This window comes from Crocodylus porosus, unplaced genomic scaffold (assembly GCF_001723895.1).
Source record: "Crocodylus porosus isolate Cpor-Errol unplaced genomic scaffold, CroPor_comp1, whole genome shotgun sequence".
Classification (NCBI taxonomy): domain Eukaryota; kingdom Metazoa; phylum Chordata; order Crocodylia; family Crocodylidae; genus Crocodylus; species Crocodylus porosus.
The window spans coordinates 20,269,326-20,297,201 of record NW_017728917.1 but is presented as its reverse complement, the minus strand read 5'-3'; the positions used below and the strand labels follow the sequence as shown (position 1 = coordinate 20,297,201).

At 42.6% G+C, this 27,876-nt stretch overlaps 1 protein-coding gene across 4 annotated transcripts in view; it reads left to right on the top strand.

The window, feature by feature from the left end:
- Positions 1–27,876, top strand: part of FLNB (filamin B) — a 140,671-nt gene that overhangs the window by 78,887 nt on the left and 33,908 nt on the right. For all 4 annotated transcript variants that reach the window (XM_019536873.1, XM_019536876.1, XM_019536875.1 and 1 more), the window contains exons 8-26: positions 822–984; positions 2,682–2,879; positions 6,957–7,094; positions 8,678–8,804; positions 9,510–9,646; positions 10,067–10,260; positions 10,567–10,680; positions 11,269–11,412; positions 11,792–11,915; positions 12,220–12,380; positions 13,568–13,658; positions 13,989–14,158; positions 18,463–18,580; positions 20,141–20,403; positions 21,365–21,962; positions 22,273–22,446; positions 22,867–23,029; positions 23,455–23,615; positions 26,220–26,387. In XM_019536873.1, coding sequence (XP_019392418.1) covers positions 822–984; positions 2,682–2,879; positions 6,957–7,094; positions 8,678–8,804; positions 9,510–9,646; positions 10,067–10,260; positions 10,567–10,680; positions 11,269–11,412; positions 11,792–11,915; positions 12,220–12,380; positions 13,568–13,658; positions 13,989–14,158; positions 18,463–18,580; positions 20,141–20,403; positions 21,365–21,962; positions 22,273–22,446; positions 22,867–23,029; positions 23,455–23,615; positions 26,220–26,387 — 3,406 coding nt within the window. The remainder of the gene's footprint in view (positions 1–821; positions 985–2,681; positions 2,880–6,956; positions 7,095–8,677; positions 8,805–9,509; positions 9,647–10,066; positions 10,261–10,566; positions 10,681–11,268; positions 11,413–11,791; positions 11,916–12,219; positions 12,381–13,567; positions 13,659–13,988; positions 14,159–18,462; positions 18,581–20,140; positions 20,404–21,364; positions 21,963–22,272; positions 22,447–22,866; positions 23,030–23,454; positions 23,616–26,219; positions 26,388–27,876) is intronic.

Sequence of the window (27,876 nt, the reverse complement as noted above, 5' to 3'; positions counted from 1 at the left end):
GCAGTACCACAGCACTCCAACCTGGCAGGTGCCAAGTTCTTCCCTTGTTTCTTGACTGGACTCTGAGAGTGTCAACCTCCAGACTAGGGTACAGTGAGGAAAAGATTGCCCTATGTGAAATTGAATATAGTCTTCATGACCACAGCCAAAAGTCTCTTGAACCTTTTTTTAACATTCAGTCTTCGTTAGAAAAATGTATGCTGCTTGGCTATGATCTGCTATTTTCCAGGTCTGTGATGTTCAGCTTTTTGGCCCTGTGGTTGAGATAAGGGGTGCATAGCCTATCCGAGGGGTAACGCACCAGATCCAGGGCACAGAACCCAGGACTTCCCATGGGCCCAGAAATTTTGGTGGAGGGGAAGTGATGCCACAGCTTTCCGACTGCTGAATTTCTGGCCCCATGGTGGGGATCTGGGGGCTGAAGGCTGAGCACCCCTTGTCTAGGTCACAGTGGGACTGGCAGCGGTTTCATATAGTAACAGTGAAATGGTGGAGTTTTCTTCAGACAATGGGATTTCAACTGAACTGTTCTATTGAGAGGTGGCTTGCAGCCAGCCAGTTTCCAGTCCTTTCTAAGAAAGTGGTAAACAGCTGAAGTACCTTCAGTGTCAAGGGCCACCATGCAGCTGATGTGAACTTCCTCACTTTCAGTGCATAAAGGTTGGCACAAGACCACTGAACTTAACTTCTGACCACAAGAGTTCAAGCACTCAATATTATCACTCAATAGTGCAGTCAACTTTTTTGCTCTGGTTATAGCCTAGACTTACCTTACTCATAACTCCCATGGTACTAACTCTGTCTGTCCTCTCTGTCTCTAGGTTTCAGTTCTGTTTGCTGGGCAGCATATTTCAAAGAGTCCATTTGAAGTAAATGTGGACAAAGCCCAGGGAGATGCTAGCAAAGTAACAGCAAAAGGGCCAGGCTTGGAGGCAGCAGGGAACATCGCCAACAAAGCCACCTATTTTGATCTCTACACAGCGGGTAAGCATGCTTAAATGAGCTATAGAGAGCTTTAAGTTGCACAACAAATACTTTAGAATAGTTCTCTGAACTTTCCTAACTTGTCTGGGCTGCAGTATTTTTGTAGCTTTTTGTCATCTAGTGTGACTTCAAACTGGTAAAAGGAGATAGCATCCACTTGTTTTACAGAAGTCTGTGTTATTTGTGAGGCTGAAAAATGAAAGTTAACTTGCATATTTGTCAGTGGTATTAGGTATTCCAGAACTGAAGGTATAGTTGTAATGCTCCCAGTCAGTTGCTGCCTATGAAATAGTTGGTGTAATTGGAACAAGGGAAACCAAAGATGAAGATATGGCGTAAGCTGGAACTGTCATGAACTTGCTGTAGTGTGCAGAGCAGGATACCGACTTGTTTCCTCACTTCCTATTTTAAGTGAGGATGTGATGATACACCTTTTGGTGGTGGTTGGAGACCTATTTCTATAGTTTTCTGTATATAAGCTCCGTAAATGGCTAACCTGGTCTGCACTCAGCCTCATTAAAAGAACTCTTGTAGCTTAATGCTTGAAGATGTCTGGCTTGATTGAACCAGTGTGTCTTGCAAGCTTTCTGAGAGAAGCCTGTGAAGTTGCTAGTTTTCTTCCATAATCCCACTATTTAGCCTGGCTTCTTCTCTGCTGTTATGGAATACTGTGCACGAATAAGGCGTTATGAACCACTAACAATAGTTAGAGCGATGTGAAATTTTAAAGAGTGGTTTGAATATTTAGACATTTAATAATATATTAACTGCTTTCTGCCCGAGGGTTTTAAATAAAAAAATAAATAAGTAACCCCCCTAACCTCCCCCAAAAGCCCTATTATAGCTGTGTAGTCTAGAAGTGCCACATGACTTCCTCTCCCAATTAGAAACCAAATGGTTTGGCAGAATACTGTGCCTTAGACTTGTCTGGACTCATAAGGCATTAATGTTGGAAAAACACCTTGGTGGCTTGTTCATTGATATGGGATGGTAGAATAACAGATGCTTGATGTGAATAACAGGGAAACATTTAACTGGGGGAAGGCATCATACTCAGAAAAAGGGTGTTGGTTTAACAGCTCTTAAACCTGACCCCAAAGAAATAAAGATTCAATGACAACAAAATGGCAGGCTGCAAACACTAAGAGGAAAGATCAGTTGTAGTGTGTGTGGTCACATGTACCAGTATGTTTTAAGTATGAGTACCTATAGAGACTCATATTGCCTTGGATGGTAAAGAATTTTGGTACTATCCTGCTGGAGGAGGTGGTAGGGTTTTCTGTAGTTGCTCTTGGGAATTGGATGTAGCTACAATTTGTAGCTTAGCAAATGGGATTGTAAAGCAGTGCAAAGGAGTGGGGATGGGACAGGAGAGAGAATGCTGGAATTGTAACTGAAGAGGCAGGTGGGTGCAAGTAGCCGGCCAGGTCAGAAATAAACCTTGTATTAAAACCAGAAACTTCTGTCTATCCTCCTGACTGCTGTATTTCATTCCCTACTTCACCACATGATGGTTTCTAGACACAGCAGTTTACTTGGCTGCTGTGGCTTGAACCCTTTGTGGCTGGCTACTCTGTGAGAACAGGGATTCCAAGAGGAAGGAAATCGGTCAAGTCAAAACTGAATCTTTTTTCCCAGGAAGCTAACAAAGGGACTTTGCACTCAAGGCTGAGCTCCAGCTGTTTGTTTACCTGCAGGTGCTGGTGTGGGGGATATTAATGCGGAAGTAGAGGATCCTCATGGAAAAAATACACTGGAAGTTGCAATTGAAGACAAAGGGAACCAAACCTACCGTTGCATCTACAAACCTACTCAAGCTGGTCCTCACTCTGTCAGAGTGACATTTGCTGGAGAGCCTATTCCAAAAAGTCCCTTTGCTGTCTTTGTTGGTGAAGGTATGTCCAGAAGGGCACTCTGATCCTTTTCTAAGTTTAGATTTGGCTTCTGCCCACGGTGGATTTGATCACAGGATATGCGTGAACGCTTCACATGCTACAGGACACTAAAGGATTTAATAATTATGTGCAGGTGAACAAATGATTCATCTTGTCCATTCATGTAGTTCAGTTACACCATATTACTTTTAAAAAAAAAAGAGTGTATAATGGAGCCAGAGGCTTCTTTTTACAAAACAAAAGCAGATTCTTGGTAATTGCCGTGGGGCAAGCAAACAAGCAGGCGAGATGAGATGCAGCAGAAAACTGCTAATTAGTTCTTTAATTAGGACTATCACCTGGGAGGCAGGGAGTAATTGACCACAGGTGATAATGGGGAGACTAAGATAAGGGGGGCAGTAGAATGTCAAAACAGTGGTGCATAGCTGTGAGATGGACAGCACCCAGGAACCCCATTTGGGGATTGGATTTAGAGAGCTAGGCATTGAGAAGCTCATGGTTGGGTTGCTCAGATGGTCTTCATTTGCCTTAATAGACTGACAAGTTCTACTATTGGCTGAGGACTGCCTGACCCAAGCTTAGATGAGTTGGAGACGGGATACTTTTTTGGGCCTGAGGTCAGATGCTTTTTGTTAAGGCAGGAGCCAGACCTTCAGTTTTGTTTTCTAACCCATGGTTTAGGTTTGGGACTCTTGGGGATTGGCAGGGGGCCCAGGACATAGAGTGGGCTTTGGCACCAAAGTAGGGTCATTGCCCAAGAGAGAATGGGGACCGGGTCGGGGGCCCTGGGCAGGCAGGGCCAGAGCAGGTTATTTGCCTAGAGCAGGACAAGGATTGGGCCACAAGACCTGAGAAGGGCAGAGACCAGGGTCAGGGGCAGTTGCCCAGAGTGAGAGGGACTGGGGCTAGAGGCCTGGAGGCTTGCAGCCTGAGAAAAGGACCAAGGCCCTGACCAGGGAGTAATTGTGCAGTGATATCTGAGAGACATGGGCATGGTATAAGGTAGGGGTGGGCAAAATGCAGCCCGTGGGCTAGATGCAGCCTGCCAGGCCATTCTATCCGGCCCGCGGAGCCCCTAAAAATTAGAAAATTTAATATTTATCTGCCCTGACTGCCTGTCATGTGGCCCTTGGTGGCTTGCCAAAACTCAGTAAGCCACCCTCTGCCCGAAACAATTGCCTGCCCCCATGTAAGGGATGGCTGCAGTCACATAATAAGCTTTTAAGGCACTGTGTAGTGAGACCAAAGCTCTGGAGATCTTGCTTGGGGATCCCGCAAGCAGTTTTCTAAATACTTACTTACTTCGTGGTGTGGCAGGCAAGGAGAAGGGGAGACCTGCTTAGAAGACTGAAGGCACAACAGGATCATGGTGGCCACGAAGGGGCATTCTGGCCATGCATGGGGTCTTAGGCTGTTACATATGTCTTGAGCTACTAGTCTCCTTTTAACTTGAACATGCCCTCTTATTTTTTTTTTTAGAAGAGAGAGTTTATTTTTATTTAATTATTTATTTTTATTCAGCTGTTCAGGTGTTTCACTATTCTTCAGCTCTGCCTCTTAATTGACTATTTACTTTGTCTCAATTTCCTCCTTAACTGACACCTAACTCGCTTTCTGTTCCATCCTTGCCTGCTCCTATGCTTTTAGATCTCTGCTCATCTCTCCTGAGCTACCCTTCATTTGTGGAATTTTGGACTTCACTGCTAGTCGTCTCATAATTGAGCGAGCTCTGTTGGTAAGAGGTGTGCAGGGTGATTCCTTCCTTCATGTTTGCTGTCTTTAAGCTTCTAGCCTGCAGCTTGTGGGTTTTTTGTTTTTTGTTGATCCAACAGTTTCTTTTGCTTCTGTTTTTCTTGGAATGAAAGTTGTGAGCAAAATATGAAATATTGAGTAAAGTCATAATGAGATTTCTGTCTTGCAAGTCAAGTGAAATTTTGCTTAACCACAAGCTAACTGCCAAACCCAGTTGTGCAAGGGCTATGCGATTTCTGCCTTGACCTTGTTAATACAGATTGTGTTAGGAAGTCTGCTTCTCTAAAATAATACTAATGGATATAACTGTTCAGGGATTAGGGTAGAAATCATCTGTTTGATGTGCAAAATGCAGGATGAAATGCTCGGTGAGTCTTCTCTGCTCCTGTCATAAGCATAATAGATGCAACAGGAAAGGGGGTGGGGATAAAATCCATGCTTACAGTAGACCACCATGAAGCCATGGTCACACCTCTTAAATCTAGGTCTTTTGGAACACTCTTGGCTTGAAGACCTCTTGGTAGTTGGAATGGCATAATGTCATGCCCAAGTTTATTCATAATTTTCAACTATTTTTATTTTGTAGAGTCTGCTTCCACTTTAACTCTGCCCAGGGCTGGGAAAAATAATTTACATAAACATAAAGGATAAACATAAACTAAAACTGAAAAAAAACTTACCATCTTGCTCGTCTTCTCTCATTAGGGATCATTCTCCACATGTGAAGGGCTCTAGTGGCATGGCAAGCCTTCTGTTGTTGATAGGATCCTGCAGTAAAGTAAGGGCTTAAACTTTCATGTCTTCCAAGGAGTCTAGTGTACGGGGAAGTCACTTGTGCAAATCAGAGTGCAGTTCTTGCCCTCTTCCTCAGCCCATAGTACTTCTTGTAGGGGGGGGCTCCTGCGCTGAGCCACCCACCTCACTGTGCCTGACCACCTTCCAGGCTCTGAGTGCCTCCCTGGGGGCACCTCACACCTGGCTGGCCCCCTTCCTGGAGCGTACCTGTAAGCCTTGGGGTAGCTGCCACCACCCAGAGGTGCAGACTGTTATTAGGCCCTGTGCCCCCTGGGGTACACGGGCCTTGTAGCCTTTGGCACTGAACCCACTGTAAGAACTTGGGGTACTTCCCTTAGTCTGAAGCACAAATAGTGGTCTCCTTTAGTCAGCTGGACCAAGGGGACCCCAAGGCATAATGTAGATCCTCTGCCAATAAGTCTTCAACGCTAGGTGCAGAGGAGAACTTTTATTGATTACAAGGAGTAGGTTTGGAGTAGGGTACAGGATAGAACAATATCAGAAAAATATCTTGGAGCAAACAGAGTGGCTGGGTAGCCTTTAATTACACATCTGTGTTACTGCAAGCTATATATCTAGTTAGATCTCAAGTTGATTACTTATAAGTATCATCCAGAGGCTGATAGAGCTTTCCTCTGGGGACAGGCTGTTTGTAGTGTGTCCATGTGTTGAGAGAGAGAGAGCTGCTGGGGTTCAGTTACTTTGTCTTCATCGGGGCTGCCACCCCTTCCTCCTGGGCAGTCTTGGCTTTATATTGACTGTCTGATATCAGCTACCTGTCTGACCCAGCCAGGATTTTGGCTGCCAGCCAACCAATTTGAAATGCATCACTGGTTACTGGGCAGAGGGACAGAGGCTCTGCTTCCCCTCATAGTCAGGAGGGCATTCCTAAGAGGATGGGGAGCTAAAGCCCCCACCCTGTTACCTGCCTTCCATCACGTAGCCCAGTTTGCTTCACAGGTGTGGAGACAATGGCAAAGAAAGAAAGGGGGAGAAAAAACCTGCTTAAGAGGTTTGGGTGGAGGAGGCCCACATGGAATCCTCCACGCTTCTCACTACAATATATCCCTACAGTGAAATTTTATATAGTGTTGTTTGACCTTCATATAAAATGCAGAAAGAGATGCAAGGGAAACGAAGCTTCAGTTTTATTAGTATGGTAACAAAACTTCTAATATTGCTGGAACGTGCATGGCAACAATTGGTCCCAAACGTGTGCAAGCTAGGTATCATTGCTTGGTGGCTTTTTTTTTGGCTTTCTATCCTTAAAAATGTGACTTGTGTAACTTGAGCTGTGCCCCAGTGTTCCAAACACCATGGCTCAAAAGCCTCAAGGACCTGTGTAATAGCTAGAACAACTCTGTGTTGGTTCACTCCAGGGGTATAGAATGGCATTAAGACTTCCCAAAGCAGGAAACTAAACTTCAGTTGCCCTGAGTCAACTCTTAGTTAAATGCTGTTCCAAGCTGTCTTGGCTACATTTTATTTGTAGAATCAAAGCGTATATTCATGTCTGAAATTCACTTGCAGCTTGCAATCCAAATGCTTGTCGTGCCAGTGGTCGAGGCCTGCAACCTAAGGGAGTACGGATTAGAGAAACTGCAGACTTCAAGGTTGACACTAAAGCAGCTGGGAGTGGAGAGATCAGTGTGACCATAAAAGGACCAAGTAAGTATGTGAAATTCTTGTAGCTGTTGCTTTGTTTTGTTTTGTTTTGTTTTGTTTTGTTTTGGGCTATTGTGGAGGAGAGACAAGAGCCCAAAATGGAGTGGCACATCCAAATGTGGGTCCATCCCCGTTGTTAGTTGTCTGCATGCCAGAAAGATCTTCATTTCTAGAACATTTATGCATTCATGGGATATGAGTTACAAAATGGGTGACTAGGTGCCTTCATACATCAGCGTGCTTTGTTTTACTTAGGCTTTGTATTGGAGTGACTTTTAGTGCTGCTGCTGCCACTGTGGTGGAAAGTATCTAGTCTTCCACGAAACATCTCTCTTGACACTTCTTAGCAGAAGTTGCCACATTTCATACTGAAGCAGAGGATCATAGCTGCTGGCTGAGTGATATTAAGCAGATACCTTATCCTTATTTATGGCCTGGTCTCTAATAACAAAGATTCTAAGGGAGTTTCTGATGCCTGATGTCTATCATGAACTCCACTTAAGCAGTTGGCCTGGATAAGTTTGGTTTGGCTTGCTGGAGAACCAGCCTGAATGCCTAATACTAGAGACTTAAGATCTTTCTAATTAAGTGCTTGAGAATTTGAAGTCCTCAGTTCTCCAGTCATCTGTTGCAGTGACTCGTTAGACATTGGTTCACATACCATCTTAAATAGCTTCAGCCATCAACTCACTGAACTCACATCATGTGCACCTGTGACAGGATGGCAGCTGTTCTGCTACCATAGAACTAGATTTTCTGTGATGTCTTTGAGAAGTACTGACATCCTAAATGCTGAGTTTTTTTGAAGTCCTAGATATTGCAAATACAAGACGCTTCGGATGAAGGGAAACTTTCATCTTAAGGTTCTCACTAAATTCCCCAGGATCTTTCTAGTTCCTTGACTCTTTCCAGCTGGACCATGCATCATAATATCTGGTATCTTTGCAAGCAAGTGGCTTATGGTTTTTTTGTGCCCCCCCCCACCCCCGCAGACTTTGGCTCACTTTGGTCTGTACTTGAAGTTCAACTGCTTAATTTTAGTAAATTTCTGAGCAAATCCCCTAGTTTTGGACATCTGGTATCCCCTTAATGATGAGGGAAGTGATAAGTTTAAGTGACTGCATGGTTTAATGTGGTTGGGGGGGTGGGGGGAGGTAACACATGTACCAATATAAATTTCAGGATTTTAAGCTTTTCTCGCAAGATTCTTCATCTTGAGGAAAACTAAAAGTAGGCATACCCTAAATATTTGTGGTCATAAAAAAATCTGACAAATGTTGAGCTTTTTTGTTTTAACATATGATATGCATCATGCTGCAGACTTAGAGAAAATAAAACATAGGGGAACCTGTTAAGTTTGGAAACTTAAAACGCTTTCACTCATCTGTTTCTTCTGGAAACATTTGCCATCTCTGCCTTTTTTGAGGGCAACTGGAACTAACTTCCCCTTTTTACCAGACTTTCTGGTGAAAGCATCTTTATCCTCACAAAATTAAAGTAAATACTAGAAAACACGAACTTGCCTGAGTAGCCAGAGCGTTGCCAGCTGACATCTTAAGTCTAACTTTGAATTGCTTTTCCTGCAGAGGGGTTGGAGGAACTTGTGAAACAAAAAGACTTTGTGGATGGGGTACATGCCTTTGAGTATTATCCAGCCAGCCCAGGGAAATACGTGGTCACTATTTTATGGGGTGGACACAATATCCCCAAGAGGTGAGTTGGAAAACTTCATTTTTAATCCTTCAATATCATGCAAGCAAATACCAAAAAAAACTCAAACAAAAAACAACAAAAACCTACTGTGGTCAAGCTTGTCTTCCAAGAAGCTCTAGCAAGAAGTATTTTGCGAATAAATAGTTGCTTGGATTTGTAGGCTTATTTCTATTCCAGAAACAACAGAGCTTGCACGGTAAAGATATATTCAAAGATGATTAGATTTTTGTAGAGGCCTATGCAGATCTTCAATACTCAGGTTTGCATTAAACCAAGGGCAGGCAATTTATTTTGGGCAGAGGGCCGCTTACTGAGTTTTGACAAGCCATTGAGGGCCACATGACAGGCAGCCCAGGGCAGATAAATATTAATTTTCAAAAATTTTTAGGGGCCCCGTGGGCCAGATAGAATGGCATGGCGGGACGTATCTGGCACCAGGCTGCATTTTGCTCACCCCTGCATTAAACTCATGAGCTGTACAAAGGAACTTTTTTAACTGCAAGCTATCTAGGATTTTGGCCAGACAAGCCCTCAGTGTAGAGGAATCAAGCAAACAGTCTAAATATATGGCTTGCAGTATTGACCCAGTGATGGAAAAGGTCCAGAACACGTTTTCCTTGCAGCTCTGGGGTGGGTGGTGGGGGGAAGGTTGGATTTATCTTTCTCATTTTTCTAATTATGAGCTTTGTCCTGCCTGTCTTCTAGCCCCTTTGACGTTCAAGTAGGTCCTGAAGCAGGTCCTCAGAAAGTAAGAGCCTGGGGACCAGGACTTCGTGAAGGGATTGTTGGTAAATCTGCTGATTTTGTGGTAGAATCCATTGGCACAGAAGTTGGCTCTCTTGGTAAGTTGTACTGGTCATCTTGGCAAAGGTGGTTTAAATGCAGGTTAACTGCCCAATAATTGGTCTAAAATGGTAACAGTGAGGTCTCTTGGTCACTGCTAGCTAACTACTAGTTACATCTGAGAATTATAGTTGCAGAGGAGGAAAATTTCCTAATGTCCTTAATATTTGCTGGATTTTAGGGGGACATGCCAGCAATGGGGGCATTTGTGTTCTGTTGGGTAGGCATTATGTCTAGAAGGGAACAGGACTTACCCATAAGAAAGGCATCATAGAGCAGTGAGTGAGGAAAAGATGGACAAATTGGGGGAATACTTAAGAAGAGTGGTATGTGATTTAGTGTTGAGCCTAGATTTGTGACTACTAGTTTGTTTTTGGAGGCCCAGACTATAAATATGACTAAACAAGTGTTTCCTTTAGGCTTTGCAATTGAAGGCCCATCTCAAGCTAAAATAGAATGTGATGACAAGAATGATGGCTCATGTGATGTGAAATACTGGCCTAAAGAGCCTGGTGAATATGCTGTTCATGTTATGTGCGATGATGAAGACATAAAAGACAGTCCATACATGGCTTTCATCCGACCAGCTTCAGGAGACTTCAATCCAGATAAGGTAAGACAAAGGCTCTTGTACAAAATTTGAATTTTATTTGGTAGAGCTGTGACTTTTGGAAGAGGTGGCTCCAAGCAGTACAAATGAAATTGGATATCTGACTTGACTCCTGTATTTATGACTGTTGAAGTAGACAAATCCTAACTTCTCTAGTCTTGTCTTGTTTTTTTTTTTTTTGGTGAACCTTGTGCCTGGGCACTCCCAGAAATGTAAGAAACTGCTGGGGTCCTGCTTTCTATTTTAAATTGCTTGATTTAGCTTGGATGGTAAAACTTGCTTTTCCTTTTCCCCCTGCCAACTTCTTAGGTGAAGGCTTATGGTCCAGGATTGGAGAGAACTGGATGCATCGTAAACAATCCTGCTGAGTTTACAGTTGAAACAAAGGAAGCTGGGAAAGCTCCATTAAAGATATATGCACGGGTAAAAAGCAAAACAAGTTCTGTAGAACTTGTCACTCAATAGTAAAGGACTTTCTAGTGTATGCTGACAAAAGTACTTGCAGCAGGTTTATAGAATGGCAACATGCCTAGTACCTGCTGTGCAAGTCTGACTTGTTTGTCCCTTGCTGTTGAACGGCATGTTCTTTGACATGAGCTTAATTCAGAACAAGATGGCACCTCTCTTGAGTACTGAATAGCTAGCTTTGTTCAGTGCAGACTATGAAGTGTCTCAGGTGTAAGGTTGCAACATGCCTTACTCAATGCTTCCTATTTCTGGCAATGAGGCTTAGTCCCTTTTGTGGGGATGTCTACACATGGTCCCTTTTTGGTCCCTTTTGACAGAGTCTATTAGAATTCACATCTAGATGTGAGGAAGTTTGACAGTTCAAATATCTGGGGGGACTTGGAGTTAACTGCATAAATCTTTTTCATTATTGCTGGTGGCCTTGTATGTCAGCTGCCACTAGCAGAGCTGTAGCTATTGAGATCAGCTTTTTAAAGTTACTTATTCCTTCTGTTTGCACACGATTGTCTAGTCACTGTATCTAATGCAGCTTCTCCATTTCAGGATGGTGAAGGATGTCCTCTTGACGTACAAATGAAGAGCAAACCAGATGGAACTTATGCCTGCTCTTACTTTCCAGTTAAACCAATCAAACATACCATTGCTGTGATCTGGGGAGGAGCCAATGTACCTAATAGCCCATTTAGGGTAAGCACAAAAGCTGTGGTACTTCTTAGCTGGAAGCAATTGGTGCAGCTTCTAAAATATGCAGGCGCTCGGCCCTGGGCTGCACCTCCTTTATGCATATTGATAATCACTTGTCAGTAGAACCACCCTTCTTTAAGATTTTTAAAGAGTTGTCAGTTTTAGCTATCTGTTTAAAGCATCTGTCTAGCTAAAAAGTGCCATACTTCTTTCAGCAAGTTAGCATATCTTTTTATGTTTTATTGTTATCAGAACATTTGACTAGGGAAGTCTTTCTACAGGCTGTGGAAAAGCTCTAGGTAGTTTAGTATTTAAGTATTCAAACTCTTACTAGTTTGGCATGTGATTTGAATATGAGGTAATTCCTATCTATTCCATCCAGGTCCTGATAGGCCAAGGCAGTCATCCTCAGAAAGTGAAAGTGGTTGGCCCTGGTGTTGAGAGAACTGGTTTGAAAGCCAATGAGCCTACTCACTTCACAGTTGACTGCACAGATGCAGGAGAAGGTACACATAGTCTGGTTATTCCTGCCTTTGTAGCAAAACTATTTAACTCCTTCAGATGCTCCTCCTTGTGTATCTATGATTTCCTGCACAAACAAACTTCAGCAGAGAAACCTGCTCTCTCTTCCTTGATAAAAAAGGAAACGAGCGAAAGATGGGTTGAATTTTATCATATGGACTTTTTATGCAGGTGCTCATTTGGCCATTATGTCTGTCCCGTGGCTTGAAATCAAAACGACGTTCAGTTGTATGGCCAGCTGGCTGTTAAACAGTACCTTCTGAACAGCTTTTTACTGCTGTCTCCTAGGTGATGTCAGTGTTGGCATTAAGTGTGATGCTCGTGTGATAAGCGATGAGGAAGAAGACATAGACTTTGACATCATACACAATGCTAATGACACGTTTACAGTGAAGTACATGCCACCAGCTGCTGGGCGGTACACTATCAAAGTGCTTTTTGCAGGAGAGGTTTGTACTTTACATTTGTATTGCAGAGAGTCCCCGGAGAATGTCAGGCTTTACCTTTTCTTCCCTCATCTTTTGATCTAAAGCTGAGCTCATGCTGCCTAGTGCTTCTGAGCATGGTTGGCTTTGATGCTGGCTCAATTTATGCTGCTTAGCAGCATAAAGACAGCTGATTACAAATCGTAGTTCAAATGTGCACTGTCTAGTCACTGCTTTCAAGAACCCTTTTGTAGGCCCGCTTGAAGAATAGCGAATCTGATCAGGGTGGGTTGTGGACTAAAACTTTAATTATGTGCTGTGCAGAGCTGGCAAAGTGAAAGCATGCATTTGGGTCACTTGACCTCTGGCCTCGGTAGGTCTATTGAAGGTAATTGGTTTCCAAAATAGCTTCTCCTCCCTAAGAAAACTTAACAGATCTCAGTGCATAAGCCAGTAAGAACTAATGTTGTTAAAAAAAGAAAGAAAAATCATCTAGAGCTTAGGTTCTCTGCATTGTAAGTAAAAGCTTTCATTTATTTGCTTTATTTACTGGTCACTTACTTTAGTAAAAACTTTCAAACTTGTGCATTTCCCCAAATTCATCAAGGAAGAAGTAACTTTTATCATTCTAGACTCTGGAACTGATGGCATTTCAGTATTCTCCTATTGTACTAGCTCCAAAAATGTGGCAACTTCTTCCAAAGTTTTTTTTTTTTTTGGGTGGCCTCCTTGTGCAAGCTGAGAAACATAAGACTAAAATGGCCCCGCTGCTTTTGAGCATCCAACCTTTTTGGCAGATGTGCTACAACTAGCTCCACACCCTGTCGGTGCGACTCTGATCCTCCTCCCATGTCTGATCTGTTCCCTGCTCTGTCTGCCACTGTTGCCTACCCCCCTCCTTAATCTTGATCTACCCAAAAGCCTTGGTTGGGTTTTTTGCCTTGCCTCTGGACTGTGGGAAAGTTGGGGTAAAAAAAAAATACAAACAACATGTTAGTAGTTTACTGAGTAAAGTTGGGGGGGCCATCTTGGAGATGATTCACAGAAACTTATATAGCAGCCTAAGCTTCCAATGAAGAAGAGTTGTCACTTTTTTTTTCTGTTCTCTTTGAACAGAAATATTGCTGCTAGAAGGCAGATACCTCTTACTCTCTGAGCTACCAGATTCAAAAACTGCTGAAATGTTGTAACATAACATTTTTGTATACCAGGAAATTCCTGCCAGTCCTTTCAGAGTTAAAGTGGATCCATCGCATGACGCCAGCAAGGTGAAAGCTGAAGGACCTGGACTAAACAAAAGTGGTGAGATTTTTTTTTTTTTCATTTAAACACTGGTGGATGACACTAGCATGACTCAATTATGTGGGTGAGCAGTAGTGAATTCATGTTAAGAATTGCGTCACAGCTTTCTCCAGATAGGGTTCTGGGATGGGATCATATTATGCCCAAATCTAAGTTAGTGTTTGAAACCAGTTTTAAATTCAGCTTGATTCTACTTAACAGTGAAGATAGCACTTGTAACCTCTTGTTTGATCATTATGGGCTATATAAATTTTATACATAATATTTGGTCTATACTAGCTATACTTGGAGCTTCAGCACCTGCAACATGTTAAATCTCTTCCCCTTAAGGTGTGGAAAATGGCAAACCAACACACTTCACAGTATTCACTAAGGGTGCTGGGAAAGCACCATTGGGTGTGCAGTTCAGCGGACCTATGCCAGGAGAGGCTGTGATGGACATGGATGTCATTGACAACTATGATTATTCTCATACCATCAAGTATACCCCACTTCAGCAGGTAGGCCTGCCTTTCTCAAAGGAAAGTGATGCACCTGCAGTACAAGTATCTCAGTGTAAATGAATTGGGTGCTTGAGTTCCTTAATTGAGCTAAGAAGAAAAACAATCATTAACATAAAACTGTAGATACGATCGTGTTTGGCACTTTCTGTCCAATTAACATATTGCTATAAAAAGTTTGTAGAACAGTTATGGTTGAAGAAATGGTGATTAGAAATATGTTGCCAATAGTTATCTTGATTTCTGGAAATTATTTGGTGACAAACCATTCCAGTTGGATCATGCTGTAATAGCAAACTGATGCTTCCAGAAGATGGCAGATCAGAATAAGAGGTGGAAATGGGCCACTTGCTTTATTACCTGCATTCATACAAAATCTGATATGATCTTACATGCTGCACTTCAGAAAGCGAAACTTGCCTGCAGTCAAATGAGCTCCGATTTTTTTGTACAGGTCAAGTTCCAGCTAAGTGGACTTAGCACAAGGGAGTGTGTGGATTTCATGCTGCTATAAATGTTAAGCTGTCTTGCTTTAAGGTTAACTAGTTGGTTATCAGCCCCAAAGACTTTTCAAATTTAGATCCATTTGGCATGATGGCATGCAGTTCAAGTTTTGGCCCTAGAAGGAAATGATTCTTGTCACAATTCACTAGCCTGGGAGTGGATTCTACATTTTTGGCTTTGTTTGCTTTTTTCATGGTGTAACTGGCTGCAAATTTTATACTTGTATGTCCATCCTTCTTGTGTGCTTGTACAAAAAGAACTCTGTTCGTAAACACTGTGCAAGTTTGCATCCTGAAGCAAAGGGTAATGGGACAAGAGAGAACAGAACAATGATGACTGACTGAGAGATGTAGGTTAAATAATTGCTGTGGGATTCCTGGTTACAGTTGGCTTACACTACCTCTTGCAGTCATGGCTAATTGTAATGCTGAGTTCCCCAAACATAACTGAATGGTTTGGCAGACCAGAGGTGGTAAGAAGCTCTAATGCTGGTATAAAATTACTTTCATAGAATCATAGAAAATTGGGTTTGGAAGGGACCTCAGGAGGTCCATCTAGTCCAGTGTTTCTCAACCTGTGGTTTGTGACCCAAAAGCAGTTTGGAGGAACATATGGAAGAGTTGTGAACAAAACTTCAAAAAAATGAACCAGCAAACTTTAAAAATGGATTCTCCTTTTAAAGAGGGAAAACCTGGTAAACCACAGGTTTCCCCTTGCAGGCTGCCAGAGTTCCAGCTTGCCAGGGCCTGTTTGGGGCTGGGGGGAATGGGAGGAGAGCAATTGGGTAGGGGGTGCCATGTGCATATATGTGCACACATGCACGTGCCAGCCAGGCAGCATGGAGAACAGCTCCCTGCAAGTCAGTCTATGCAGGAGGCAGAGGAGCATAAATGACATGTCAGGAGGATGCACAGTGGGGTGCACAGGTGATGCTGTCTGCCACCCTACCTCCTCTCTGGGGTAGACCTGTGGTCCTGAGGGGAGTGGCAGCTGCCAGGCCATGGTGGCAGGGCAGAGCCACAACCCAATGCGTGAGTGGCTGGTGGTGGGAGAAGGTGAGGGTAGCGCGCACACGCTCTACTGGCAGTGCGGCTAGTGCGGAGGTTCTGGTGGCAGTGACAGCAATGAGTCTGACTGCCTGCTTTGCCCTCCCATGTTGAGTCCTGCCCACTGGGCTGTGGAGGTGGTTCCTGCCCATGTTGGTCTGGCCAGGCTGCAGCTCTGCCTGCTGCGGGTGCACAAATCTGGGGGGGGGCACATGCCTCCTCTGCCCCACACTAGGAGATAGGGCCTGGGGGCAGCAAGTCAGGAGGGTCACCTCCAGGTCTGGGGTTAGGGGCTACATTGGAAGTGAGAGGCACTGGCACATAAACTATTTACTGGGTTGGGACTGGCCATCAGTGTTCACAAATGGTTCCTGGTACAAAAAAGGCTGAGAACCGCTGATCCTAGTCTAACCTCTAGCTTTGATTACTATAAAATTGATGTTCCCTTCTATACAATCATCTTGACCAAGCAAAGGCTCTAGTAAGGCATTCATGGTATGTCATAAATTTCCTCTACTAATATTTGGTGCAGCTTTGGTTTGTCTGAGTTTGATATGCTCAGAAGAGCAATTAAAAATGTGAACAAAGCAGTTAATAGGAGCTTTGCAACTCTTGTATTTGAATAGTGCAAATAATGTATCATTGTTTGTAATGTATGGGCAGACTAGTGATCATTGGAAGTGAATCAGACCAGACAACAGCTCTTGAATTCAGGATAAAGCAATATCTGATTTTATTTCGGAAGACCAGCGTTGCCCTCTTAAACTGGGTTTGCCAAACTATAAGCAAAGCATTGTCTTCAATCATTGCTTACTGTTTTCAAGACACTTTTCTGGCAGTTGCTAATTGCTGGAGATAGGGTGGGAGGAAGAGGGGAGGAATTATTTCATTGAGTAAAAGAGTTTGGATTTTATTAAGCTATAAGGAGAGTTGATCTATCTTCAGATCTTTTCCAGATATACAATAGAATAGTTGCTACTGCTGGCATGTCTAACCACTCTTTTTTTTTTTTTTTTATAGGGCTATAGCTGTTCCTTGGCCTGCAGTTTCTAGCTAGCAAAGCTGAACTATTCAGCAAGACTAAAAGAGCAGGCACTCTGCCAGCTTTCTGTCAGACCCACAAATTTATAGTGGGTGGTGTAATGCTTGGGAAATAATACCCTGGTTGCACAGAACAGCTCATATGTGTGTGCTTTTTAGAGGTGGGGTAGCAAGATTAGGAGGGAATGAAGGGATAGTTGTGAAATTTTTATGTAGAAGAGTGAATAAACCTTGCAGGAGAAACTGGTGTAAACCTGTACATACTGCTGTGTTTTGTGCTGCTTATCAAATATTAAACAACTCCTAACCCTGGTTAAGTACAACTGGATTCTTGTGCTCTTATCTGAAGGCTTACATGGAGCTAAACTGCATTCTCCTTAGCCACAGGGAACTGTGTGTATACAGTTGAACACTTGGTATTTGGCGCTTAACTAAATGGCTCGAGCAGTGTATTCATCCTACATCCAGGCTTACTATTTCTAGGATTTCATGTCTACTCCAGAGGTGAAACGCAGGAAACCTAGAGACTTGTACCCATTCTGCAGCTTTGAGCTGCTTGTTAGAATTCAGTTTTAAGGTTTTTTTCATAGAGGCCGTAGGTCGTAGATGCACTTAATAGCGCTTGTAGCATTTCAGACTGCAGCTGGGATAATACTGGGAGTACTGTACAGAAAGCCATGAAACAGCAAGTCTAGCTTACCAGATCTCGGTAGTAGGGAAGTGCTTTGTGATAAGAGGGGAGAAAACTTGGCTGTCTGGAGAAAAAGGAAGAGACATCTCTATATGGTTACTAGGCAAAAATGCAAGCAGATTTTTACCTAAATCTGAGGTCCATTTTACTTCAGGTTTGTAGGAATCCTGCACCAAGACAAGCTGTGCCCTTTACAGGGTGTAGACTATGAATTTGCGGGTGGGAGGAATTGCTAGGCAGTTAGCTTCCAAAGAACATCAGCAGTTGGGGAGGGAGGGAGGGAGGAAGAAGGTCTCGGCTTAATGCTATTTACTCAACTCTCTATCTACTTCCCTTGGGGTGTTGCTGCAGCTACCCATTTGTATGTTTGATTGAAAATAATCATGGAAGCTATTCACAGGCTTGTATGAAACATTCATGATTTCACTTGGGACCTGAACCAGCCAAGAACGTAAAGTAAGCAAACAGTGACTATAGCAAAAATATGGACTGTGGTAGGAGAGAATAAAAGCAGCACGCATCTTCGGCTGAAACTTGCCATGACTATGTGGCATTCTAGCCAAAGTACGCAGGAGGATTAATCTCTCTGTTCTGAGTTGTACAGCTTAAAACCTTGGTATTTCAAATGCTATAATAATAACAGTCTCTTCAGGGCTGGATTTGGCATGCTAACTCCATACTGTGGAATGAGAGATCTGGTCTTTAGTGCTGGGTCATTCATTCAGATGTCATGCCTGGGCTTGGGAGGGTGGGAACAGATTGGGGCCTCAATTTTTGCCAAGTGATTCAAATGGTCTTCTGTAGACTGAAAGGAGAGAGAGCTTTCCCCCCTTTTGCTGCTTTGAACTAAAAAGATTTAATGCCCTAGAAGCAAGAAAGCTGGGGGTTAACAGGGCTGCTGGAGTCTGTCCGCTGTCTGCCTAAACACCTTGAGGAATAAAGCAAAATGTAGTTCCTGAATAGTAAAAGCGTCCATGTACAATGGTTGAAAGCCTAATCTGCTACATCACTTTTCTTGTTAGGGTCCAATGAAGATTTCAGTAACTTATGGTGGTGATCCTGTCCCCAAGAGCCCTTTCACTGTGGGTGTTGCTGCACCACTAGACGTGAGCAAAATTAAAGTTAATGGACTTGAAAACAGTAAGTACACCTGCAGTGTTGAATTGTACACAACCTGGTCTAGCCTTTTTAAATCATACAAACCTTCCTGTCACTGAACAAAGCTATTCTCCTTGAAAGCTTGCTTCAATCAAAACTTAGAAACCATGTGGGTTTGTAATGCTAGATATGTGCAGGACTGCTCTTGTAAGTTAAACTTGTTAAATTACTGCTGCAGTCTAAAATGAAAGGTGCCAAGTACTTCTGCATAAATGGCTTTGCATAAATAGTTCCTGGTTCTAGCTAGAAGATGCTTTGCTTCATCTAGGCCTAGTTTTTAAATCTATTCTGTTTCCAAGTTTTAAAGCCAAATCTAATTTGAAGTTTGATCTTGTTGTTGTTGTTGTAGTAGTAGTAGTGGCAAGGAAGGTCCATAAAATTGTAGATATCTACTTCTAGATGCTTGGTAATGGTTAGGGTTGACTTCTTTTTTTTTTTTTTTTTAATTTTAAACTGTGCCAAACTTTTGTGTTAATTGTTTGTTTAAGTTGCAAGAAGGGTACCTCAGACCTTAGACGTTAATACTCCCTCCATCCAGAGAGAATTGGACTTGGCTGCTTGCTGAATCATTTTGCACTTGTAGTGAAAAACTGTTTAAAAAAAAAAAAAAGCCTGGTGTCCAAAAGATCCAAGGCATGAATTAACTAGACTTCTTTTGTAGACTTTAAACCTCAGTGGTCTTTCTCTAGAATCAGTCTTCAATCTCAGTTGGTACAGCAGTAGGTACTACTATTTTGCAAGCACTGCTTTCTGATAGTTAGAAACTCTGGTAAACTATTATCTGAGAGGAGCCTAATTATAAGTAATCTGGTCTCAACTAATCTTTTTTTCCAAAGGGTTTAGGAGCCCATCTGCTGTTTTTAGTTTCTTAACTCTGATAGGTTTTTTGTCTTCAGTGGGAGATAGGTCAGACAAACAGCTAAGTACCCGTGGAATCAGACTACTAGAACAAGCAATTCAGTCATATCGACAAGCACACTGCTTTTCAACCTAACATTGCAAACTTGGGTTTGGATAGTTATGCCTTGTTACAAAGAGGCTGTGTTCTTTTTGAAGTGGCTAAGAATCGTACTTCAGCTGGAGTCTTTCTAAAAGACTCTTGAAGACTGGTAGAATTCTCTTTTGCGCTGACAGTAATATGGAGCGAAGTAATTTGGGTCAGGCTTACCATTTTGCTCCAAATAGGCAAAATTACTGCAAGACTGTTCAATTGGTAAAATGAAAAAACCTGAATTCCATGTCAAATCTTGGAACGCTCTTCAGTAAGCATCTTTAGTTCAGATGTGTGCAGGGTACGTCTAAGTCTAGGCAGTCTTGCTTCTGACTTCCAGTTACAGAGCCCTCTCTATTTATTTTTTTTTCCTTTGCTCTTCTGCTTTTAGAAAGTCTTCTTGAAGTAGGAACACGTTGGCTGAAGAAATCCTCGTCTTTCAGCTCTCTGTGTAAGAGAGGTGTTTCTAGAGGTTGAAATGACCAGGATGTAGGCTGTTTTTAAACCCATGTAATCATGCATTATTAATATGGGTTTTCTCCCTCTTTAAGGGGTGGAGGTAGGGAAGGATCAAGAATTCATAATTGATACAAAAGGAGCTGGTGGACAGGGTAAACTGGATGTTAATATTGCCAGTCCTGTGAGGAAAGCTGTGCCATGTTTGGTGGAGCCAGTTCTAGGCAAAGAGTGCAGCACTGCAAAGTATATCCCCAGAGAAGAAGGAGTTTACATGGTGGATGTAAGTTACGATGGCCATCCGGTTCCAGGAAGTCCCTTCACGGTGGAAGCTGCTCTGCCTCCAGATCCGACCAAGGTAAATTAATAGCCATTGCTTTTAACATTTTACATACTGGTTTTCCCCACCTAATTTACAAATGACTAATCCTTCTCAGAGACATCTAGGTCTCATTTGACCACCACAGCTTGCGTTTGTGGAAAATGTAATAGGTGGGTCTTCAACAAGACAGTTTTAAGACCAAGTTGCTATGTGAGAACATGAGTCCAAAAAAGCTTGGTCCTAATTAAATATTTGAAAGATGATTTGCCCTGTTAGCCAAAAGGCAGCATCCAACAATGTTTCTCCCAATTATAATACTGGTTAGACCAGGTAAGTGAAACTTAACTGGCCCCACAGGTTTGATTTAAAGGGCACAGGGCTGGTTCTGTAGGCTGGATTGGGATCCTTGACCAGCTCCGCACTCCGGATCCAGCATGTGGATCTTCTCCATCTATAGGTGTGACATGTGATGCCCATGCCAGCCTGGCCCTGCATGCAAATATGGCATCTGCACCTCTGGCATGGACATTACATGCAGTACAGGCCTCAGACTGGCTCTGTTGCATGCAGGGCCGGGACGAGCACATGCTGCACGTGGCAGGTGGTATTGTGGGCTGGAAGACGGTGCTGGCCTGGATCTGGTCCACAGGCTCTTTACATTTGACACGTCTGGGTTAGACTACTGAATTTTACTCAACTCATGCCATGGTACTTCTGTATAAATGTGTCTCCTTCACCCTGCTGCTTCTGTTTGGCTGTACAAATGCCAGCCTCACATAGGCTTGAGGAAAATGCCTGCTCTTCCATAACTTATGGAAACAGAATGCATAGAAAATTTTCCATTTTAATATAACTTTGGACATCTGCTCCCATGAAAGGGAAGCAAAGAACTTTATTTGTTGGTAATAAAGTCATAAATAACAGATTTACCAGACTGAAGTAATGTGTTGTGCTGCTACAGAAATGCAATGACATGTTGCTGAATATCTTATCCTAGGTAAAAGCTCATGGTCCAGGCCTTCGAGGAGGTCTTGTTGGAAAACCAGCTGAATTCACTATAGATACTAAAGGCGCAGGCACTGGAGGTCTGGGTTTGACAGTAGAAGGCCCCTGTGAAGCTAAAATCGAATGCTCAGACAATGGGGATGGAACATGCTCAGTCTCCTATCTTCCAACTAAAGCTGGAGAGTATTTTGTAAACATTCTCTTTGAAGAGGTGCACATCCCTGGTTCTCCATTTAAAGCAGACATCGAGATGCCCTTTGATGTCTCCAAAGTAATTGCTACAGGCCCAGGTCTTCAACGTGGGAAAGTGGGCGAACCAGGACTACTGAATGTTGACTGCACAGAAGCTGGGCCTGGGGACTTGGGTGTAGAAGTAGTGTCAGATTCTGGATCTAGAGCAGATGTCCAAGTTCAGGACAATAAAGATGGAACTTACACCGTCACATATGTGCCACTGACTGCTGGATTGTACACAGTAAAGATGAAATATGGAGGGGAACAAGTGCCAAAGTTCCCTGCCCATGTCAAAGTTGAGCCAGCTGTGGACACAAGCAAAATCAAAGTGTTCGGACCAGGCGTTGAAGGGAAAGGTAGGTAGGAAGCTTTGAAACATGATGATCTGGATGCACCTATATTTGTTACTGTGAGGTGAAAGGGGGTGGGGATTTACCACAGGAGTTTGTGGTAAATAGTACCTTAAGTTGTGGGACTTCCTGTTTCTATGCAGAATAGTTAGACCAATAACTTGAAAGCAGATATACCCCTCCCTGTGGTATTGCAGCTCTTGACTCTGACTCTGCACGGGAACTTAATTTTGTATCTCTTTACCAAAGTGTCTTTTAGAGTTAAGCGTGGGGGGTTTTTTTGTTTTTTTGTTTTTTGTTTAATCTTATTCTGCAGATGTCTTTAGAGAAGCTACCACAGATTTCACAGTAGATGCCGCACCCCTAACAAAGACTGGAGGAGACCATGTCAAAGCACAAATTACAAATCCTTCTGGAGCGTCTACAGACTGTCTGGTCAAAGACAATGCTGATGGAACCTATGCAGTAGCATTTACGCCCTTTGAGAAAGGTAGCTTATTTCTAATTGCGCTAAGGGAGAGTAGATGTCAGGCTGAAAATAGGTGCTATTTGTTTTTATTATTTATTTTAATGGATTTGTCAAACTTTGCCAGCAAATTCAAGTTGTTCATGTTTATAAAATCCATTTAGCTCTGCCACCAGATTTTACTTCTGCAGGGAATCAGTGGAATGGAGTTACATGTACTGTAACTCTTCATCCATTCAAGTGTATAACTGTAGAAGAACATGCTATTAAGAAACATAAAATTTAAAGCACAATACGCAGGGGTAATGCTAAACATTCAATTTCTGATGTTGAAGGAAGAGCGGTGCCTCTTCCTTATTAACTTACAACAAGTCTTGAATGAACAGGTTCTCAAAGGCTGTTGTTGAGCACTTAAACCACTGGGTTTTTATTTTCCTTTGACAGGCCCACACAGAGTTGAAGTGACTTATGATGGTGTACCTGTTCCAAACAGTCCGTTTAAAGTGGATGTGACTGAAGGCTGCCATCCTTCACGTGTGCAGGCCAAAGGACCTGGACTCCAAGAAGCTTTCACAAATAAGCCAAATGCATTTACTGTTGTCACCAGGTAAACATTGCTGGTTGTGTAGAAGGAGCAGTAGCAGGCAAGCAGTGCCATGCCTCTTTGATGTAACACTAAATCCTGTATTACTACTACAAATTGGGAGCTTCAGGTTATTTTTCATCTGTCTGTGGAGGTACTGTCCATGTGAGGCCAGCTCATTAAGTGCGTTTGTTAGCTCCTAGAACTACTATGAATAGAAGTCGTCAGTGAAACGAGGCAGAAATGAAATTACACTCACCTAGCACCTTCCATCCCAAATCATGCACAACAACTTCTATATCTTAACAGGGGTTTTAACTCATGAGTTTAAATGCAAAACATCTAGGGTAAAATGCAGTCAACCTGTAGTTACTTGATGCAATGACTATTAGATAGGCTGGATATAGTAATTTTGCAGATATGAAAGAATAACAATGTTGTTTTTGCAGAGGGGCAGGGATTGGCGGGCTCGGAATAACTGTTGAAGGTCCTTCAGAATCAAAAATAAGCTGCAAAGATAACAAAGATGGTAGTTGCAGTGCTGAATATATCCCTTATGCTCCAGGAGAATATGATGTGAATATCACATATGGAGGAGAACACATACCTGGTAAGTGCTGTTCAGATCTATAGGTAACCTTAACCCAACATTGAGCTAAATGGAAAGGTCTGCCTAGACATGATGGTACAGCTGGTCTTCATATTTGAAGCACTAGAATCAAGTCTTGGCTCTGAAACGTCATGGTATGCAGTGGTTTGATCCAAGATTTATAGATACGCTTTAAGAAAAAGCTCTTTGCTTATCTTGCACGTCTTACTGGTAGATGCCAATTCTGCTGCTGGTTTGGCTGTCTTGTTCTATTGCTTCTGTTTGGAGCACTGGGCAGGCTTTTGAAATTCGTGCTTCTCTTCGGGATTTTTAGTAATCTACTTAGAAATATGGCCTGTTTTTAAAGATCACTTGCAAAATTAATTGAAGCCAGACCACTCTGTTTTAGCTACTGTTGTGAGCTAGCATAAAGGTATGGACAGGTGCCCAAAGCAACAAAATAAGAAAGCACTTTGTGTACCCGTGCTACATGTACTTCTGATTATTTGAAAGAATGGCTCTTCGGTCTTTCCTCTGATTGGTATCATGGTGTCCCAGATCTGAACTTAATGTGACTTCACCCTCCCCTCTGGTTAGCCCTTTTAGAATGGAATGATTGGGTCAGCATGTAGATTGCTGCAGTGTGGGACCTCCCATTCTAGAAGTGCTCTGTTCCATTCTGGTAATCGATGTTGAAACAAGCAGTAGCTTGCTAACCCTTGACAGGGTGAGGCTAAGCAATCAGCCTCTCAAGTGAGCAAATTACTACAAATCCATCTTAAAAGGAAGAAAAAAAGGATAGTTGATGTGAAGGTGATGCTCTACGTTGGGATTTTATCCCTGCAAATGCTTTCCATTTGATGTGCCCAAACACTTTCCTGCTTGTTTTTCCTGGAAGGAGCACTAGATCTCAAGTGGAAATGCTGCAGTAGTAAATGACCACAACTTTCCAAGTGCCATTTGTCTGCATCAGTTCATGCTTGAACTCGTGGTGGCTTTTTGCATAATGTCAAAGACTAAAAAAACACAAAAGGCAGATTAAATTGCTGACTTAATTTCTACTGAACTATTTCTGCACGATTTACCTTGACCGTTGTGTATTGAAGAGTAACGCACATTCTTACTTGGCACATCAGGTGGAACAGACTCCATCCTGCCAGTCCCACTCATTTAACTTGGAAAATTCCAAGGGATGGATGTCTGCAGGTCTCTTCATACTCTCGGCCTGTCTCATGTCTGCTCTTCATTCTTGAATGTTGAAAAGCAAATGATTTGCAGCTGGGCACTCTACAGCAGCAGGGCAGAGTCGGGTCACCAGAAAAATAAGTTCAGCAATGAAACCCCAGTTGTGGCCAGCACTCTGGGTCCAGAACCCTGTGGCACGTAGCCCAGGTATTTCCAATGGTAGGCTTCAGGCACTTCAGATGTTTCTCTGGTTCTTTCTCCTCATCTCTTTAAGGTGAAGGCTTTACTTTCTGCAGTGAAGTGTCTCTTCTTTGCTATAGCCCTGTATATTGGTGAGGTGCTTCTTGGAGTCGCACTTCCAATACTTGCTTCTGAATGCTGTAATCTTGCTAACAAATGGTCAGACTCTCAAACAAACATGAAGTGTCAAGGCTAAGGCCAATTGGCAATCTAACTTCTGCTGTCTGACTGCTTCAGGTGACGTGCTGTACAGAGATGGACACACAATGTCCTACAAACTTGGGCTGTTTATGGCAGAATAGTTTACAAGAACTTCATGAGCAATTGACCTGGCAAATGTTAACTGAGCAAAGTCCATGACAATTAAGTTACAGCAAGTTGGGCTTTAGTCTGTAGCAGAGAAACCATACCTGAATAGTAAAGTTAGTAGGGTTGGCCTGCTTGGTAGCTGGTGTGCCTCAGTTCAGGGATATTAATGTCACCAAAAAACCCTTACTTCCCATATTGTAGCCAGTGATGGTCCAGGAAACATTGTTCTAGTCCTACGGTAGCCGGCGGCCCTTGAAACTCAGCAGTGTTTTGAGTGCTTAATGCAGATGACTGTTTGTAAAGCCAAGTGATACCATTTGTTTGGTCTGTCCCAAACTAGACCTCTTTAAGCCATTTCTGAAGTGTAGGGCAGTGCCAGCATGCGTGTCTTCCATGACACTGACACAGGTGTAAACAAGGCTTAGACACAGTATAGATCTGAACAGTGGTGTAGCACTCTAGAATCTGATGCAGTTTACCCTGGGAAATATCAAGGTTCAAGTTACAGGTGTAGGTTTTTGCCTGCTTCTATCTTGGGTTAACTTTCTTCTGCTGAGTATGAACAGGATATAGGTTGGCTTGTTTCAGCAGCTGCCACCAGAGTTGATCATTTCTGCTCCAGACCCCAGTGTAACATGCATCAGTTCAACTTATATTGATTTATTTGTCCTGATGTTATGTGGTCAGGCCCTAGATTTTAACACAGTTCATAGGGAAACAGATGCATTTATTCTTTAATGTTGAAAGAGAACATGCAGGGATGCAGAAGACTATAAAAACAGGGGGACATAGTGAACATCTACTTCATAAACAGGTGAAGCTTCCAATAGCCAAAAAATATGTCCATTAGTACTTTTGCATCATTTAACTTGTATTGTATTCTCTTGGTAGGAAGCCCCTTCAAGGTTCCTGTGAAAGATGTCATTGATCCCTGCAAGGTAAAAGTTGTGGGACCAGGCTTAGGAACAGGTGTGAGAGCCAAAACGCCACAGTCCTTTACTGTCGACGCGAGTAAGGCTGGAATAGCACCTCTTGAGGTTGTCGTGGCTGGACTTAGAGGTAAGGACCTACCCATTCTGAAATATTCCAATAACTTGACTACTTTGAAGGTAACTATCCCCTCTTTTATTAGTGGAGTTTATTTATGATGATCAACTAGGCTGTACCCTTGGATTCTATTCCTATGGCAAAGCCAGCCCCATTGATAATTTTGTTCTCTCAAAGAGCTGGGTACCCAGCGCAGTACTTGTCACTCTTGGTGTCTTCATCTAAAGTTATGGAGGAAGGAGAGAGTTTACAATGGGCGTAGAGTTTTCTGAGAAGTATACATCTCAGTAGGTAAGCATTAAGGATTATTTCTAAGATGCAATGAAGCAAGGTGTCTGTCCTTTACATTTCTGAAAGATGTGATGGACATTACGTAGGCTAGAGAACCTGATGAGAACCAAAAATTACTGGATAAAAGCAAATTGCCCTTTTCTGCTTAGGAGTTGGGAAGTCTGTTCTGCAGAAGTTTTTGCATAGCTTTACTAGTAGGTAGTCACAAGTCATGCCCATGTCCTAAACTTATTGATATGATAGTTTCAGCAGTTTTTTTTCTGTGCTTTTTTTAATAGCACCCCTCCTGTTTGTTTCTCTGTACAGGAATTATGGCACAAGGCCAAGCTATTAAATTAAGTGCTAGAAGAATTTGTAGCCAGGAGAGGTTAGCCTGTTGATCAGCTCAGAAGAACTTGTATAGATGAAATGGTCTAGCCTAATCCTTTCTTGTGAGAAGGGGAAAAAAGCACTAAAATCCTTGAAATAGGGACTGAAAAGGCTTGGTTTCTGTTGCTATCTTAACTAGAAAATACTTCCTAGAGACAAACTTGTTCCTTAAACTTCTGTTTTAATGGAGTTTTAAAAAATTAATTATGAAAACACCTTTTTGAAACGGTCTTCAGGCACAGCTGACTAATACCTTACGCTTACCTAGATCAGTCATGATGGTGATCCACCATTTACTGAATGCCTATGTTTAACTTCTATTTTCTGCATGATACATTTTTAAGACATTGATATCTGTACAGCAGATGAACCTAAGTGACTTAGTAAGGAGACTTGGCATCTATACTAATGCCCTGCAAAAAGAAAATCAAATATGTGCCCCTAACAGTGCTTTCTATCTATAGATGTGTAAGTAACTCGGAGGCAATCGAGTAACATGCATCAATGGATGAGGGAAAAATTGAGGCATAGAAGAAGCAGCTTTTCTTGAGGGAGTTTTAGTAGACTAGTGGTAACAAAACTAGACTTCCTGACTAACAGGCCAGTACTAGGCCATGTGGGGTATGTTTTATGCTCTTTCGTCCAAGAGGAAATGCAGCTGAGCACTCAAGGGGAAGTGGTGAGATCCAATAAAATTCCCTTTGAGAGAATAAGTGGTGTCTCTGCAATGAAGTAACTGGACCAGTACTCATCACCAAGACAAGAGATGGCTTTCATTTCATGAAAAGGTCCCACTTGAGGGCTTAGCTTACTTAGAAAAATTTAAGTTATGCAAACACGT